The sequence below is a fragment of the Prinia subflava genome, chromosome 12 (assembly GCF_021018805.1).
Source record: "Prinia subflava isolate CZ2003 ecotype Zambia chromosome 12, Cam_Psub_1.2, whole genome shotgun sequence".
Taxonomy (NCBI): Eukaryota; Metazoa; Chordata; class Aves; order Passeriformes; family Cisticolidae; genus Prinia; species Prinia subflava.
In genome coordinates, this window is record NC_086258.1 from 19,448,551 (window position 1) to 19,466,886 (window position 18,336).

The following is an 18,336-nucleotide window of genomic DNA, read 5'->3' on the forward strand; positions in this document are numbered from 1 at the left end:
TTGCTTCTCCTGGGATACTGGCTACATGCAAGCCTTGTCCTTGGTGTTGGGACCAGTCTCTCCAGTATGGCTTTCCACCTCCCACAGACCAGATCTACAGGACTTCAGGCTGGGAAGGTGCCCATGTTGGACGGGTGTGCTGACTTCAGTGTGATCTGGGAAAGGTCTGCCCCACAAAACCCCTTCTGAGTGCTGCACCAGTTGGTGCTGGGGTGGCCTCCCTTCTTGGTTAGCCCACTTTTCCCTGTGGTTTTTAGCACATGGCTTGGCCACACCAGTCAGATTGACTCACTTGAGATGGGAACAGACTCGTTCAACCATAAACACCTTTACTGTGTAAGCAAGATAATATCTTCAATGCGCTGCTCTGCGAGGGAGCCCTGATAACTCAGTCTGCTTTCACTTCTCATATTTTCCTTATGGCTGGCACTAGAGGAAGAAACACCCACCCAGTCATCACCACCTCCTTTCCCAGAAAAGTGTGCCAGCTCTCCTCATGGGAGAAAGGTAACACAATAGCTTCCCTTGTCCTGAGGGCAAGCCTGGCTGGCACAGCACACATCCTCCTCGACCTTTGCTCCATCCGAGCCCTTCAGGGAGAGTACTGACCAAAGAGCAAAGCAGCTCCGTGAAAAACAGCAGGTGAGAATTCCTGGCAGTTAAAATGGAGCAAAGACTTTTGAGCCATAAAGCTTGAAAGTTCCGCAGGTGTCTGGCTTTGTTGGCTGGGGAAACACAGGCGAAAAATCCACGAGGTGTTCTCAGTCACAGCCTGAATGTGCTGGTTTTGACAGAGCCTGGAAGAAAATGCGGAGAGACCCTGTTCTGAGGTTTGTTCAGTGACTCAGAGAGCAGCATGCTGCGTCCGATGGTGTCAGAGGTGCTGGTGTAGCACACCTGACTGCTTTCATCACCAGAGGTGAGCAAATGCCTGTGTGCTTCTCTGCAGGGTGTAGGCTCAAGTATTGGCTGTACCTAAATGTGCTTACAAGTGTGATGTGTGTGCACTGTGAGTGTGTGTGTGGCTTAGGACATCCTGTGCAGGTGACACAGTTTTGCTTTGGAGCTGAGTAAGAGTGAAATTCCGTTCTGGGCATATTGTGGGTGGCTGGTGGTGTGAAACCATAAGTGTGGTGTAACAAATTCTTCTGGGTTGTTTGATGTTTTTAATTCTTTAAATTAAATCCATCTACAGTAAGCAGTCCCTCCATGTCTGACAAAGTGTTGAACAATGCCTGCGTGGTCCCTGTGGAGCCCAGCACAGGCTGCTGGTGTAATCCCTGCTTTGAGCTGATCTCTGCTGCCTTTTCTCTACTTTATAATGAGCAGAGTTACTTCCTAACCTCCGACTGTTAAAGCCGCATATACAACACAGAGACATTTAATTTATCTTCTTTTAACTTTGTGTAAAGCATTTGTTATTTTTGAGGAAGCTGCATAAGCAACTCTGCTTCCCCTGAGCTGCTTTTTCACAGCTCCTTGCTCCACAGATCTCTGCACAATGTGATTTTTAGTCCAGCTTAAAACCCTTTGCCAGGGGTTCCCCAATGGCCGTGCAGACTGTGAGCAGCATGAAGAACTAGCACTGTGGAAATCTGCTCATTGGCATGAAAAGCAACAAAGCTGGTGTTACCAGCAGTAGTTTTGAGAATTGTTTGCAGTCCCTTGAAGCAGTGTGATTATTATGTGTCTGATTTTGCTTGAAATATTTGGGATTAGCATCAAAATGAGCCAGTTCTTGGTATGTTTTGGTAGCCAAACAATACAGCCCACTGGAGGCAGATGGAGCCGGACTGAGAGGCCAAGCAACAGGGCTGGGTGAGACTTCTGTCCCCAGGATCTCTCTGCTGTGTGCTTCTAGGATATCAGTACAGCCAGCAAAGTCTGCAGTTCACTTATAAAAAAAATATGACATTGTGGTTCAAGGGTTCAAGTTTTGAATGAAGAAGCTCTATGTTGACAAGCTGCTTAGGACCCTTGGGGAGGCCAAGAGGTGAGAAATTGTTGGACAGTGTTGATAGAGGTTTTACTTTTGCAGGGAGAATATTCCCCCTGGAAGTCCTCTGTCCTTTCTCTCTTTTCCATTCATCCTCTTTGGGGGCCCAGTGGTGGCAGAGTCCTCCTGTGCAGGATGAAAAGCAGCAGCACGCAGCATCTCACAGGCTGGAAGCAGTGCAGGAGCAGAGTAATGGGAAGGAGAGGCACCTGCTTTTTGGAGGTGGAAGTTTGTAGCCCACAGGCATCTCCAAGACCTGCCTGAAGCTGCTGCTCCTCCATCAATTCACAGACCCAGAGGCTTTCTGCTGCCCTCCCTTCAGAGTACCCTAGTGAACGGCCACAGTCACCGGCAGCGAGCGTGGGGAAAAGTCCTCCAGAAACTGAGTCTGCTGGGTGGATTCTGGCGCCAGCTTCAGGCACACGCTGGCCTCTGTCATGCTGTTGTTGTTGGCAGAGCTGCTGGTGGCACAGGGCTCCTTGGCGGGGCGAATGGCCACCAGGAACTGGCGCTTGAAGGTCTCGCTGAGGGCGATGTAGAGGAAGGGGTTGAGGCAGCTGTTGGCGTAGCCCAAGCTGATGGCGAAGTTGTAGGCGTAGAAGAAGGCCATGGACGGGGTGTCGATGCCCAGGTGAACCAGCTGGAGGATGTAGAAGGGAGCCCAGCAAATGAAGAAGGCGGAGCAGATGGCGACTGCCATGCGGGTGACCTTCTTCGTACGCGCCCGGAGGCTCCTCTGGGGCAGTGGGACCACGGTGGTGGCCATGTGCTGCAGGATCTTGAAATAGACCACGCAGATGATGACCAGGGGCACAGCAAAGGCCAGCATGAACTGGTAGAGCGTGAACCAGTAGATGTCGGTCTCGGGGTTGGGCAGCAGGAGGGCACAGCGCACGGTCCCGTCCTCCAGGGGCATGAGGCCCGCGTACATCCACACGGGGATGATGGTCAGGAAGGACAGCAGCCACACCAGGCAGATGACCAGAGCTGCCACGCACGGCGTGCGGATGGAGGTGGACTTGAGAGGGTGGACGGTGGCCAGGTAGCGGTCCAGCGTCATCACCGTGAGGATGTTGGTGCTGGTGATCTGGCTGTTTGTGTCCAGGGCCGTGATGATGGTGCACAGGGGAGCTCCAAAGTACCACGAGCCATTGCCTAAGAGCTGGTGGATGAGGAAGGGCATGCCCAAGAGGAAGAGGAGGTCCACAATGGAGAGGTTGAAGATGAAAATATCGGGCACGGTCTGTTTGCATCTCAGCTTCTTCTTCTTGATGATGGTGTAGATGACAATGAGGTTCCCCGTGATGCCCAGGAAGCAGATGATGCTGAAGAGACTGGGCATGATCACGTTGGTGTGGGGTGCTGGCTTCTCTGCTACTGCCGAAGAAACCAAAGCAGTGAGTGCAACCCAGACACAACCTCTTTACAACTCGGTGTGCTTGCCCTGTCCTGCAGACGGACTCATCCCCATCAAAGACATAGATTGGAATGATTTTTAATACCCTTTCCAGCACTTGGAGAGGCTTAGCTGGGGATTTGGCCCTTCCTTTTCTGCCTCTCAGTATGTGCAGTGTGCCACCCAGACCTGGCTATGTGTAGCTATCTTTCCTCAGCTCTCCCGATGTGCTTCTGTCCTGCTCTGTAACTCCCCAACCCTTTTTTGAGGAACTAACCTCTGGCTGGGATGCCTCTGCATTCACCAGCACCTGACAGAATTGAGAGTAACTTTTATTCCATGGAGTGAAGTGTTTTTAGCTGTTTTTGAGGGGAGTGGGTGGGGCAGCTTGTGCTTCACACACTGGAGAAGTAAAGCCTTTCTGGGGTGCCAAAATCTGGATAAAGTCAATGCTCCAGCTGCTGTCAGAAAGCTTCAGTTCATCTGTTGGGTAGTTTATCTATTGGATGGTATGAGACACAGAGTTCATTGACCATGCAGGCAGAGAGCTCATGCTTATCTCTATGGTGAGATCTAGGACTGTACCCTGGCTGTGTCCCTGTTCTCTTATCAAGGTCATGCCAGAGAACGTTCTCCTTTCCATCTTCCTTCCCTGCCTCTCTCCCTTTCTCTAGTTTTTCTCCTACAAAGAAATTCAGGTATGTGTCCAGACAAGGATTAGGAATATATTTCAGAGGGTCCCTTCAATAGGGATTTTCCTAGACGAAAAACAACTTGAAGCTTCTGTTTTAGAGTTCAGGATGTGGGTGGATTTCCAAGGCAAAATCCTTGCCTGATAACACTTAGCTTATCCACACCAATTGTTGACTGTTCCTCTTTGGGGTGGGACCCCCAAACATAATCAAATTCACATTGGTCTTGTCCCTCACTTGGGTATAAAATCACATTTTGAAGCCACAAGCTCTTGGGCACAGGAGGTGATGTCAAAGGCAGTGATGGTGGTGCTCTCTCCTCCGCAGGGTTCCCGTGTGCTGAAGTCTAAAATAGCCCTTCTTAGCTGAGGCAAATTTCATTTCATCTCATTACTCCTCTCCTATGGGACCTGGTGGTTTTGGTTTTGATTTTTTTTTTTCCTAGGAAATGGGTTTGTGTGAGTTATTTATGTGGCTGTTACAAGGACTGTGCGTGACAGCCCCTCAGCCTTTCATTGAATTGCAGATGATTCAATGTGCTGTTAATTGGAAATGCTTTCAGTCACTGAACAGTTCCATCTCCTTAGCAGCAGAAGTGGGGAAGCCTCTCCAACAGAACCTAGGGAAATCTTGAAAATGAGATTAAGTGAAATAACAGATACTCACAGGTGTAGTCTTTGCCAAAGCAGTGTCTGTTTGCTGAAGTGGTATTTGCTGACTTTGACCTCTGGAACTCTTGAGTACAAACTTCTCCACATTTACTTCAGTGTGACAGAGAAGTTTGACTGAATTGGCAAGATAACTGGGGCTCCACTGCTGGCCAGTGGCTGGAAATGTGTGTGCCATATGTCAGTGCTCTTAGAAGTGGGCCATGAGAAGCTGCCACTGGCTCAGTCCTTCTGGCAGTAGGAAGCAGCCAGCTGAGGCATGGACAAGTCCAAGGCCAGTGCCAGAACCCAATAAAGCAGTTCCTGTACCATTTTATTGGGAAGCCTCGCTGCAGTGTCAGAAAGCAGCCAGTGAGGCACAGGAGAACTAGCAGGGGCTTGGAGGTGGAAGCCAGGCTTGGCTGGTAAGACAAAAAAGCCTTGTCCAGACCATTTGTGGGGGTTTAAGTGGTCCTGTTCCCCCTGGTGACCGACCCATTATTGCAAGGAAATGTCCCCTGTTATGTGATTGTTAATAGATAACCTACAATCATCAGCACCCTCCTGAAACCTGACACTCCTGAGCATCCAAAGATATCTCAAGCCTCCTTAATGCTGGAAGATGGAGAACCAGAAACTGGAAGATGATTCTGGTCCTGCTGTTCTGCATATAGCTGTTATGAGTTCTGATCTCTTCTGATCTCCTTTCCCTTAACCACAAACTTTATGAGTGTGGTGGGAAAGGATTGTTTGAGTGAAATATAAACGCCACATGGTTGGGTGGAATTCGGGACAAAATGTCCCTTTCCTGCTGTGTAATCGATGCAGTGCTCATGGTGATTCCCTAACACTTGGAATGAGCTCAGCCAGCCTCAAAGCAGGATGTGTGCCTGGCAAAGGCTTTGTGTCACAGGTGGTCTGTGCAGTGCTGTCACATCTGTCCTGCTGATGTGTACAAGCAGGACTTGCAAGAATTATCAGCTGCACTAATCTGAAGCTGTAGTTCATGTGTGTTTTATAGGCTGAAGTCAGAAGAGCACATCTATCAAATACTCAAAAGTGCTGTCTTTTCTAAAGTCTCTTTCATCTTGAGACATCATTGAATCTGAATTTTCAGTGCAGCTTTTGTGCACATCCAAGTGAACATATTTAAGCAGCCACTTCAGGCATTGATTTGTCCTTGTTGGCAGGTCTGTGGCTGCCTTGATAGTTTCTCTTAAAGTCCCAAAGGCGCTGCACTGTGTGAACTGAATGAGGGCTGGGCTAATTCTTTTTTCTCTAAGGTTGCTGTTGTTCTAAGCCATACTGTGATATGTAAGAGACTTCATTTCAGAAGGAAGTACCTAAGGCACACCTTTGCTTTCTAAAGGACTGTGCTGGTGCAGAGAGACTAAAAGACCACGCATAAACCCCCTCCAGTCGAGGAGTTGCACCAGCTTGAACCGTTGAGAACTGTCTTGCCTGACCCTAAACTATCGATTTGAAAACAGAGTCAGGAGAAAACGGGAGACTGATGAGGCTCGCTCTATCCCCCTCCGGTGCTTCCCTCCCTCCCCAGCAGCCGGGATCTGCGGGCTGCCGGAGTTTGCCGCCCGGCACCCAACAGGTAGCGGCTGCTCCGGGCACCGCGGCCAGCAGGGCTCGGGCCGTGCTCCAGCGCCGGGCGGTGCCGGGGGGTCCCGCAGCTCCAGGGGGGTCCCGCAGCCCCGGGGGGGTCCCGCAGCCCCGGGGGTGGTCCCGCAGCCCCGGGGGCTCCCTCCGTCCCTCGGCCCGCCCGGCGCTGTCCGGCCGCGGGTGCTGAAGGCGGCACAGCCTGGGCGGGGTGCGGGGGGTCCCCTCCATCCCCCCAGCCCCTCCATCGCCCCCAGCCCCGCTCACCTGAGCCGTTCTGAGCCTCCGGCGCCGAGAAGTTTCGGGAGGAGTTGCCGGGGGCCATGGCAGCGAGCTCCGGGAGCCGGGCCGGGGAAAGTTGGGCGAGTTCCCCGTGCGGCTCCGCGGCGGGGCGGGCTGGGACCCCCGCGCTGTCCCGGGGGATGCGGGAGGAAGGAGCGGCCAGCGGCGGCCGAGGCTCGGCTGCGCTCGGTCCCGCTGCCGAGCCCGAGCAGGCTGTGACACAAGCAGCAGCTGACTCGGGCACACACGAGCATCCCCGGCCGCCGGCGGTGGGAGGGAACGCGGAGCGGGGCCCCTCCGCATCACAGCCCGCGGGGACGGCCGCGATCTGCGCCCTCCCGCCCGCGGCCAGCCTGCGGTCCGGCGTCAGGAGGAGCAGCGGATTTTTTGCCTTTTAAGTAGCTCTGATCTGCTTTCAAGTGTGTGTTTTTCTCTTTACAGACACGTGCACTTTGCATCCCCGAGTCACAGGCACAGCCCCAGTGGGGCTGAAGGATGTTAAGAAAGCAAATTACCCACTGAAAACTGTTGCTTTGACCCTCTGACGCCTCTAACTTCAATTCTAACCTGAGACACTTCATTCGTAATTTATTCTCTGCCGTTTTCTGCTGTTCTGCTTCTTGCCACAGCTCGTTTGCTTCCTAGCTCCAGAAATTACCTCTGTTGCTAGCTCAGATTTTATTTGTCTTCTATTTGCCTTAAAAATACTAGGCAAGGACTCCCTTGGGTTTTGAGAAGCTGTTTTACTCTTTTTCCTTGTCTTGCCAGAGCAGTAGCCTCTGCATTTCTGTGGCTTTGAGCTGATTGTGTTGTGCTCCTGGCCATTGTTTATACATGAGATGGATTCATCCATTAGGATTTGATAAATCAAATGTTACCAAGGCAAACAGATCGTTCTGTACCTCGGAGCACTTCCTGCACTGACAAAAAAATGATATCATGTCAGAAGCCTGTGAGAAATCCAGCAGCAACAGGCAGGGTTTTCTCTGTGGCAGAGCACAGTGCAGGGGAATTGGTTTGCTTTATAAAAATGACTTATGTCTGTCTGGAGATCTCCCTTGCTTCTGTCTGCGTCTTTCTGTAGTTGCAAAGTCTGGCATCCACAGGAGATGTTTTTTGGAGTTTCATAAGTCTGGAGGAACCAATCTGCGCCGGTAGAAGGGAGGCCCAGCACACACAGAGCAGCAATCCCAGCATGGGCTGTCAAACAGATTTGACAGCAGCATTTTCAGTATGGGCCATTTTTGTGTAACCCAGAGGAGTTCATCATTATTAGGTTGTCCTCTAGTGGACCAGCAGCAGACACAAACCTGGTGCACATTTTGCCCAGGTATTGAAGCTCTTAGAAATCAGGGACAGGCTGAGGCCATTTTGTCTGCCCTGCTGTAAGGATTTTCTTGAGTCTCTGGAGTTGCCTCAGTCAGTGATTTGCCTGTGAGTTTTTTCCATGGTAGGTATCTGTGGTGTCTAAATTTTGAACATGTACAACTTGTGAAAAAGTGGTGTTTCTCAGTTAATATTTTCTTTTAAAACTCTTTCCTTCACATCTTGGGTGAATGTTAGTGTTCCTCTGTATGGGGTTACTGCTGCAGAGCAAGCAGTGGTCTGTGTGTGGGTTTTGGAGTGTTGTGAACAGGGTGCTGTCCTCTGCAGAAGTGCTTTCAGATAATTTCGTTTTATCCATGCTTGAAGTATGGATTAGGAGTGTTTGCATGGGAAACTGGTAGGCAGTTGCTATTCCAAACATTTTCCCTGCATAGACGAGCTCCTACTCACTTTCCCTGGAGAGGAATGTGGTATCTTACAGCTTTCAAAGAAAGAATCTGACATTTAAATATAGCAGTTGTCCCAAAGCACAGCTTTAGTTTTACTTTGCAATCTCAACTATTGCTGTTCACTTAGAAAGGAAGCTGTAATTCCTTCTTCTCAGCTGTAGAGGCTGAGAAGAGGCATAAAAACCCACAGCAGCTCTGTTCCTGACATGACAAAGCCACGCTCAGCATCTGAGATCTGCCTCACCCCCATTTCTATGTCACTGTTTTATTACCAGGCTTTTATATTCAGACTTTGACAAGGTTTTGTTTTTCCCTTTTTTTTGCTCTGTCAATAATCCTGAAGTTCTTGCCCCAGGGAGGGGCTGGTTGTACAGAGTTTTGCCGAGCTGAAGGGCCAGAGAGACTGGAGGAACATTAACTGCAGCAAGGGGTGATGTGCAGCCTGTCTGTGCACAGAGCTCGCCGTCGGCAGCAGGAGCAGGCACAGTAATCGCCTCATTATCTGCCTGAACACTTGAAGACAGCAGGTCTCTGAAGGACTGGTTCTGTGAGTGTTCATCTGCTGGAAGCTGCAGCAGGGATGAGCTCTCAGGGGACCTTGGAATACAGCCGATGAGTTGTACTAACCACTGCATGTAATTACAAGGAAGATTGAGGAACTAACCCCTTGAAAACACCTCTTAAAATAGAGATATAGTAATTAACATTTAGGCAGGGAACTGCCATCTCGACAGACTAATGATGTAGATAAAAGTGAGGAAATGGAGCTCAACCCTTGAACATAAAAGAAAGAAAAATTACTTCTTCCTACAAACTTGGCACCACCACTACACTTAGACCATCCTGTCTGCAACGATGCTGTTATGAAGAAAGATAGTAATCATCCAGAGATGCTGCTAGGCAAATTCTGCAACCAGGGAATGAATCTGGCTGGTCTAACAGTGGTTTAACCCTGCAAGGCTCTTGCATTTCAGTAATGAGTTCTATTTCCTGTGCCTGTCCCAGCTGGAGATCCTGACTTACGCAACGCGAGTGGAACCGCAGCATCCCATGGGGCAGAGAGCAGAGCTGGCTTCTGTTACTGTGCTACTGAAACCATTTCCCCAGCTGGTTTCACCAAATAATTTCTCATTAAATGGAGACCTTCTCATTTGCTAAATATTTATTTAGCACCTGGCTGCTGCTCTGATTTGCACTCTGGAGAGAGGAGCCTTTGCTAAGAGCCAAGTTGCAAATCCTCCCCTCAAACTCACTGCTCTCCTTACTCATGACTCCAGACTTGCAGAATGGCCCTCTGCATTTTTATTGCTTAGCTCTTTGTGATTATATTGATCAAGTTTTGTCCTTGTAGTGGCCTTAGGCATAGGAATGATCTCACTCAGGATGTGTTAGACATGGTGCATCAACTCTCCACGCTGCCTGAGTGCTGTCTTTGTCTGATAGCTGCACATCAGTCTCACTTCTTTCCAGGCAAGATTGGTAAAACAGTTTCCAAGTGCTGTTCCATTTTATCTCCTTTTATTCTGGAAAGTGGGTCTTTGCCACATAACATTTTCCTTCCCTGTAGATGAGAAGTGATAGCAAACTCAAATAATTTCCGTAAAGCCACTTGCTGAGCTCGAGGTCAAGAATTGACAGCAATTCTCTCTACAACAGCTCTGGCTTAGGCAGCATCTTATCCATCTTCCTGTAATGTCTATCTCAGCACAACTTTTGTATCTTCACAGAGGGATGTGTACTGAATGTAATGATCTGATTAAAAAACTAAACACAGAAAACTCCAATGTTTGGAGGAGTAGGTTTGTGAAGGCAGCTTGGTGGTGACTCAGGTGCTGCTGTCTTTGATCCAGATGTGCACAGCTGTGTGCATGGTCTGGCAGGTTGGAAAGAAGCTCATGTTGCATTGGTGCCCAACTTGATTCAGGTCAGTGCTGCTGTGATCCAGTCCTGCCCTGAGCTGGTATTGACAAACAAGGAGCCTGAGCCATGAGCAAACTCCTGATTTCCCAACTCCCAGGCTCTGCTTTCTCTTAGACATGAGCATCTCTAATGAAAGCAGCAGGTGAATTCCCTTTCTTAGCAGCCTGATAGCCACGTGTTGCTTTACAGGAATTCTTCAGCTAAATGGTCATCTAAGCTCTACTGTTACTTCTGCTGGATTTCTAATTAATTAACACAAAGTGGGATTTATCTGCAACCAGATGATGACCTCCTCTCTCCCCACAGGTTCCTGCCCTTAAAATGACAGGTCTGAGCTGCCTGGCTCATTCCAGTCCCACATCGCTAATTTGAGGTTTAAGCCCTCAGCCTTTGCCCATCCCACTGCTCTCAGTGAGTCAAAGGCCAGGGCAGCACCTTCTGTGGTTTTGTTTTCATTGCTAAAGGTTAGAGGATCCCAGAGACAAAGGCACAGCCAAAAATAACAAGGGGCCAAGCAGGACTTGCCCTGTGAGAGGCTGGCGGGCTCCAGGGCTGGGTCAGCCCATGTGCTGAGCTCAGGGCTGTGCTTGGGGAAAGGGGCAGATCCCGCTGTCCTTTCTGGAGATAAGAAGCTGCCAGCACATCTTGACATTGGACAGGAGCAGCCAGGAGCCCTCAGGGAGACAAATCCTGCCTCAGGGTATGTATTTGTTGTTAGTCACCAATTCCCTTTTACAAGAACAGGCATTAGCACATGGAGAAGGCAGCTGTAACCTGAATTCTTCATGAGTCTGAACTGGGGGAAAAAAGTTTTGGCTTTAAACTGTGGTTTGTAAATAACTGTTCACAGAGCTCAGGAGGAGACAGAGCAGGAGGATTGATGTGGAGAGTTGATGACCAAGTATAGGTGTCTGCCCAACCCAAAATGAGTGCTATGCCATCCTTCTCTTCAATGAGAATTAGGATGTTGTTAAGATTGGAAATGGAAATTACAGATCCAAGATGAAGCAGAAGGGAAAATCCTGAGAGGTTCAAGTCAGGGAAACGAGATAAACTCCATTCGGTGTCTGGAAAGAGCTGTCACATGAAATTGCAAATCCAAGTGTAAGGATTTATGACAGAGCTAAGAAAACAGCGGTGTTTTATAACCAGAGACTGCAATCCCACTGCCTAGTTCTGAGAAGGGGCAGGGGGGAAGAAAACAGTAATAGTTGATTTTTTTGAAACTGCCTAAAGTCCAGTAAAACATTTGATACAGCATGTCACAGGAAATTTTTAGTTTGCAGAAGATGTGAGCAAGCCCAAATCTGTAAAATTAATAAGGAATTAAATCCCAGGTGAGACTAAGCCGTGTGTCAAGGGGGCTGTTAGCAGTGGTAGCACGGGATGGGAAACCCTCCTGACACAAACCTGCAGGTCCCAGGAAAAGCTCTGCTCACCTCAGCAGCTGGGTCACTGGAGCAGCCAGATGTTCTTTTCCTCTCCCCTTCCCCCAGGGAAACCAACCATATGTTCCCTGTGCTGCTGCAGGGCACACAGGCATCTGCTGGGGCTGGAGGCAGTGGCTCAGGGCAGTGGAAGAGGTGAGAAGCTTTTAAAATTATAATGAAAAAGTTAAATGCTGCTCACTTATGAAAACAATAATCAGTAAAGCGCTTTGCCTCTAGGGCTGTTCAGCACTGCCAGCAGAGGCAGATGCTCCTGCATCTCCTGCTCCTGCTCCTGCATCTCCTGCCAGCAGCAGCAGCCAGCATTGTTATCATCTGGGAGTTCATTAGCTGGAAAGAAGGGAGAGGAGCAAGATGTGGGTTCAGTGTGAGTTCCCTGTTTAATATGGCTCAGAAAAAGGTAAATGTGATTCTCAGAGGGACCTGCTGTGATGTTTCCCTGGCAGGAGTTACTGTTGTGTAAACTGGGAGTGAGGCTTCCTCTGGAAACCTGTGTGGATTCTTCATCATTCATGTCCAGATCTACACAGAAAGCTGAGCTCTAGAAACACTGAGTGAGTCAGGGCACAGGGAGGTGACCAGGGTGATGCTGGGGATGAACAGACCTGGTACCACATCCAGTTTTGCAGGTCAAGCTCACAGAAAAGATGCTTTCTTTCTTCCAGTGGTGCTTTCCTTCAGAATCAGTGCAGGTTCCAGGAGAAGGGTTAAACAAGCATGAGCTGACCGTTTTGCTGGTTGCCTTAAAATATTTGGAGAGAGTTCATCTGGATAAAAATCAGCCCCAAATGTTATTTTTGATTGACTCAGTTCCTGGAGGGTTTTGTGGCAGTGGAAGATGAGGATACATCACTGAAATGCTTTCTAAATGTCCCAGTTTGCCACTGGGCGTCTTTCTCTCTTCTCCCCCTGATTTTTCCTGCTCTGTGAGAAGGACTGTTGGTCTGGAAGGCAATGGAGATATTTCTACTGCCTCCTGCCCTGGGTTATTACTCTGTGCAAAAGGCCTTTTCCCACATCTTGAGCTACCATAGCCCTGTGGTTCAGCACACTCAGATCATCTTCCACTGGCACTGTGCACATGGCCTGCTGATGCCTGGGGTTTTTTCCTCTGATCCTTATTTTCCAGACTGGGGTGACAGTTAGTGCCTTTGCAAAGCCATTTTAAATGTGTTAAGTTTTGTATAAGACCATTTGTGTGTGTGTGTACGAATCTGGGCTGCTGAGGTTGCAGCTGGGGTTGTCAGCAGACCCAAGAAGCCAGACCTCTCTCTCAGTCCAGGATTTATTCCCATCAGAAATCATAGTTAATTAAAGTCTTCTTCTGAAAGGAATTTCTTAGCCACACTAGAGGGATAACAAAGTGAAAGCCGTGTCCTTAATCCTGCCCTTTCATCTCCTAGAAATTCCTTCCTCTCCTGTCTCCTTCTTTCTGTCCTGATTGTTAAAAGAAATGAGAAATAATTTCCACTTGGAAAAAACCCAAGACAACAAAACTCCAGCCCAGCTGATCGCAGCAGAAGCCGAGGAGACGGAGCTGAAAGGAGGGAGCTGTTAATGAAGCATCAGCAGCGAGCCAGGGGCAGGAGCTGGAGCCCATCCAGATGGCACTGCTAATTCCCTGCATCCACTCCACACACGTGTCCTCCTGGGAAGAGCTCGGTGCTCTCCACAGCCCCGGTCAGCTGCAGCCTGGCCCCCACCCCCAGGAGGGGATTTGTCTGGGTTATTCCAGGCCTCCAAATAAACTCATCCGAATTCCCTCTGTGGATGAGGAACGACACCTGCCCTGCTGACCCATCGAGGGAAAATGGAGCCCCAGCCTTTGGTTTCTGTGCATTCTTGGGCTCCAGTTGCTGCTCTCCTTCCAGCCATCCCTGTTAGCATGGCTGGGAAGGGAGGGAGCAATGGGAACAGGGGATCAACAGGAGTGGACAGCAGAGCAGAGCAGCCCGGGGTGCAGCAGCACAGCCCCGCTGGCAGAGTGTGCTGGGCTGTGCCAGCCCTGCCCCGTGTGCTCCCACAGCTCCCCTGCATCCACAGCACCCGGATATTCACATTTCCTGGCCTGGCAGATAAGGCGGCCTCGCTGTTAATCAGGAGCCTGGAGAATGGGATCAGCGCAAGGCAGGCGTGCTGCAGAGTTAATCTCCTTTACTCCCCGATGATGGATGGAGCTCATTGCAGACATTAATCAAGTCTGTGAGTGTGCACCAGGAAAAATGGATTAGACACTGTGCTGTTGGCAGAGGCAGGTCCCGAGTCCCTGGGCAGCCCTGGAGGAAGCCCGACGTGGTGGCAGTGCCAGTCAGGGCTGCAGCACAGCCATGGGGTGTGGGGGACAGGGATTACAGCTGCCAGAGCCCCAGGACTGCCTAGGTATGTCCCTATTTCTGCTCTGCTGGTTGTGCCTCCCCCAGGGCTCAGGGCTGTGAGGTGGGTTCTGGTCATGGCTGGATTGTGCTCATCCTTGGAGCTGCTCTTCTAAACAACCTGTAGAAGGTCCTGGGATTGTTTGAGGGACATTGGAACATCTCCAGTTATGCAGCCCCCAGATCTGCCTGTTACCCAGAGGAGACCCAGCTGCCTGTGAAGGGAAGCTCTGGTGGGAATGGAGAAGGAGCATCAGGCAGTAGAAGCCACCTGTGAGGCTCTGGAGATTGTGGGAAAGGGCTGTCCTGGATAAACAGAAATAGGATCCACTGTCCCAGCCCTGGCCATGGCTCTGCAGAATCCCTTGTGAAAGGCTTTTTCTGGTGTGAGATCCTGTTCCAGCTCTGAATTGGGCTGCTTTGGACATCACGGATTCGAGGAGTGGTGTCTTGGAAGCAAAGCAAGATGTTTTCAGGAAACACGAGAAAAATGCTCTTCATCTGCTTCATACTGGTGTTGGAAGGACCAGCAGTGAGAACAACCCCAAATCCTCATCTTCCAAAGGGAGAGAGCTTCAGGCCAGAAGGAAGCAGAGGGAAATGCCCCAGAAAGTGAGGAACTGTGCCACTGCACAAATGTCACGGCCCAGGGAGCGGGATATGGATTTCCAGCACAGCCACCCTGCAGCACCTGCGTGCCCCTTCGAGATGAGCAGCTCGGGGTGTCCCGGCGGGCAGCCCCGATCCGCTGGAGCCGTGCCGGTGGCCCACGCGCTCCCCGCTGCACGGCAGCTGGAGGTTGCAATATCCACTGACAGCCAACGAGTTGTGGTTTCCTGATGATTAATGACACCTCCCTCCTCATGGGAGCCATTCAGCCTCCACGCAGCTGGATGATAACGGAGCCAGAGCGAAATTTGGGTGTTTCCAGAGAATAAGGCCCCTACGCAGGGAGTGCGGTGCTGCAGTTGTGAGTTGGTTTATTCCCCCCACATCAATCCTGGGAGGGGGCTCAGTTTCTGCAGGTAAATGTGCCTGACCTTCATTTCCAGGATGGATGCAAGTGGTTGGGTGGAATCCAAGAGGTTTGTTAACAGATATTTTCTTTCCCCCCTCTGCCTTAAGTGCAAAGCCCAACTGACATCAAAGCAACAGAAAGTCTAATCCCGTTTTGAATCAGCGCAAGCACACGCAGCGAATGTTAAACAGGGAATCCGGCTGCAAAAAAAGGGAGGATTATCTTTAATTTCCTGAGTGAGGGACTAAGCAAGGGAGACGGAGAGAAAAGAAAGGCACAAGACCAGAAAGAAGTGACTGTGAGCACAGGGAGGCTGGAGGAGGAGGAGGAAGAGGACGGCAGGGCAGGGAGGACAGTGCGAGCAGCAGCTCACGTGTGCCTGGAGAGGTGAGTCCGGCGGGAGCCAGGAACTGGCACGTGGGAAGGAGCCCCATGCCAGCACCTGCCCGAGCTCCCACAGGGATTCAGGGGAAGGGTTTGGTTTTGCTGTGCCAGGGCAAGGGCTGTAACTCCTGGCTTGCACGTGTTCAAGCCAGGCCTGTGGATTTGCTCTTCAAGGGAGCTCAGAGCTGGACTGCCCTGGAATGATGTAGCAAAGGCTTGGTTGCCTGATTACTTTTGTGGGGGAGGAAACGATTTGTTTCAAAAGATACTACCAGAGCACAGCTTCCTAAACCACCAAGCCCTGCTACCTATCTGAGAGCTGACTCTGGGTGAGTTCCTGGAGTTCTTTGACACCAGCAGGTCCCACCAGCTCTGCTAAGGGCAGTCACTGCTGCATTTTACACTAAGGCTGATGTTCAGCTTCACAGGGCATGAGTTCATGGAGCTGTGTCTGGGTTCTGGTTTGGGTCTGGGATGTGTCCTGGCATTGAGGCCCCCCTGGTGTCCATGGCAGCAGCTGTGCTGTGGTATGACAGGAGATGTCTGGGGCCAAAGCAGCTCAAACCTTTGTCTGCCAGAGCCTGTTCTCTGGGAGGGAGCAGTGATCCTTCTCCTCCTCCTTGTGGGCAGTGCATCTCTCTCTTGATCAAGCCCCCTAATTCATCTCCTTGGACTGCTTCCAGCAGCAGCTATTTCCAGGAGGGTGTGTAAGAGGCAATGGAGTAAATACCTACGTAAGCACCTTTGTGTCCAAATCCTTGGTCCTGCTCTCACTTTGTCCTTGACACTGGTGCCAGTGAGGGGGAGTGCTGAGCAGGGTGGGAAATGCCTGGCCTGGATGTAAGGTAGGAGGAGATGGATGCCTGTACAGGAAAGGCTTCAATGGGGACAGAATGTGACTTGTGAGGATCAGGAATGAGACTGAGACTTGCTGGGCTCCTTAAGGACATGACCAAAGCCCAGTAGTGGGGCACCCATCACCCCTCAGTGCTCAGGGAGCCAGGTGATGTGTGAATCCATGTCAGGAGCTGCAGGAAGGGCTCCTGTGGGTGGCTTTAAATCTGGGCAATAACCTGCTTTCTGGCATGGCCTGATTCAGAGCAGGAGAGGCTCTTCTTGCCCTGCTTTATCCTCAGCCTGCACTCTCCTCCCTGCAGGACAGACCCTGTGGTCCAACACAGCCTGTGCCACGGTGCTGCTGCCCTTGTGCAGGTGCCAGAGATCAGCGCTGTGCTGAGCCTGAACTGGGAGTGTTTGGGCAGTGGTGTCTGCACACCCACCCAGGGAATCAGCCCTGTCTGCCATGGGCATCAAACTACCACTGCTCCCTTGTTTTCCTGAGCCTCCTCCTGCCCAGGCCTCAAATGCAGCCCTGGGGTTGCAGCAAGGCTTTGGGTTGAGCTGGGCACGCTTTAAAAAACTGGCAGTGAAAGAGAAGCCTGAGCCACAGCTGAGCAGGGGGAAGTGTATTTCCATCCAGCTGGGTCACAGCATACTTAAAATGTTTTAGGTGTCTGGTATGGGCCTTTGCAGACCTCCTGCCCACTCAGCGGGGATGAAATGGCCATGAACTTCCAAGTTTGGTTTTCATGGGTGAGATATGGGAGTGGGAGCCTTGCACTCCAAAATTTGGAGCTGTGTCTGTCACAGCCTCACCTGGAGCCATCTCTGGCCATGGAGCTGCTGTGGATGCCACTGTGTGTATTGCTTCTACCAGTGTGGTTGCTTCCATGCTGGGCAGCAAATGCATTGCTTTGAGTGTTTTACCCCATCTCAAAATAATGTCAGAGTGGAGAGGAGGGGCTTGCACAGCTGCAGGGGCTGCGAGACGAGCCAGGATGAGCTGCAGCCACCCAAGACATGGGCTAACCTAAAAAACGGGTTTGAATTGTTGCATTGAATTTAAAAGAAAAGCAACAACCTCCGTCCCAATACTTTACAAGGAGATGATCGCTGTAGCAGGGACCTCTAGATGGCAACATCGACCTGAGGAGCTGCGAGCAGGAACCGGGGCCGGCAGATCTGAGCAGCCCGACCCGGCTGGAGCCCCCAGGCCCCTCACCCAAAGCGAGGAACACAAGTCAGCGCTGCCTTGGGCAGCTTTCTGCCGAGGCTGAGGGCAGAGCTGGCCACACAACTGTGCCTGCACCTCGGAACCTGCTAGACTCTAAAACATCTCGTCCTGGTGCATAGAAGGGGGTGAATTGCTAAAGGACTTTCTCTGCAGCGAAAACTCGATCAATGCTCTCAGCACCTGCTCTGCAGGCACAGGGGAATAAATGTCATGGGGGGTCTGTCAGCTCTGCAAGGAGGGGACATGGTTGAAGCCACTGGCAGCTCTTTGTGCTGGTGTCACCAACCAGCTGTTCAGCCATCAAGAGGGGCTGGAAAACAGATTCATGGGTGGAAATGAGGGCTGCTGCCTGCTCCTTGCAGCCCCACTCCCTGCAGGCAGGGCCATAGAGGGAGGGCGTTTGGCTTTGGTGCAGTGTCAGGACTGCCAATACGTGGTGAAATGTTTGAAGGCTGCACTAGAAATTGTTGATTTCTAGTAAACCCCTCCAGTGGCACCCTCCATTCTAAAGGCTTGAGTGACACCAGACATTTAAGTTTGGATTACCCAGCTTTAGCCACACCAGTGTGGCTGCAGCAGCACAGCCTTTGGCTGGGGATGTCAGGGGGCTGTGCCATTCCTGTGGTGTAACAGCGTGTGCTAGAGGTCACTGGGGTGAAAAAGTCCTTCCCCTGCCTGAACTGGGACACACACCTTGTACAAAGCAGGACCTGGGCTCCTC

The 18,336-nt window shown here is 50.9% G+C and overlaps 1 protein-coding gene across 2 annotated transcripts; it reads right to left on the reverse strand.

Moving 5' to 3' along the window:
- Nucleotides 1-905: 905 nt before the first annotated feature.
- On the reverse strand, nt 906-6,894 carry LOC134556843 (melanin-concentrating hormone receptor 1-like). Of its 2 annotated transcripts, none has more exons than XM_063409220.1 (2): nt 6,610-6,894; nt 906-3,373 (listed from the first exon to the last, which is right to left on the reverse strand). In XM_063409220.1, the coding sequence occupies exons 1-2, from the start codon at nt 6,665-6,667 to the stop codon at nt 2,325-2,327; spliced, it is 1,107 nt and encodes a 368-aa protein (XP_063265290.1). In that variant the 5' UTR covers nt 6,668-6,894; the 3' UTR covers nt 906-2,324. The 2 variants fall into 2 exon arrangements, with proteins under 2 accessions (XP_063265290.1, XP_063265291.1); XM_063409221.1 differs by having other exon boundaries at nt 906-3,370; nt 6,610-6,893.
- Nucleotides 6,895-18,336: the final 11,442 nt, after the last annotated feature.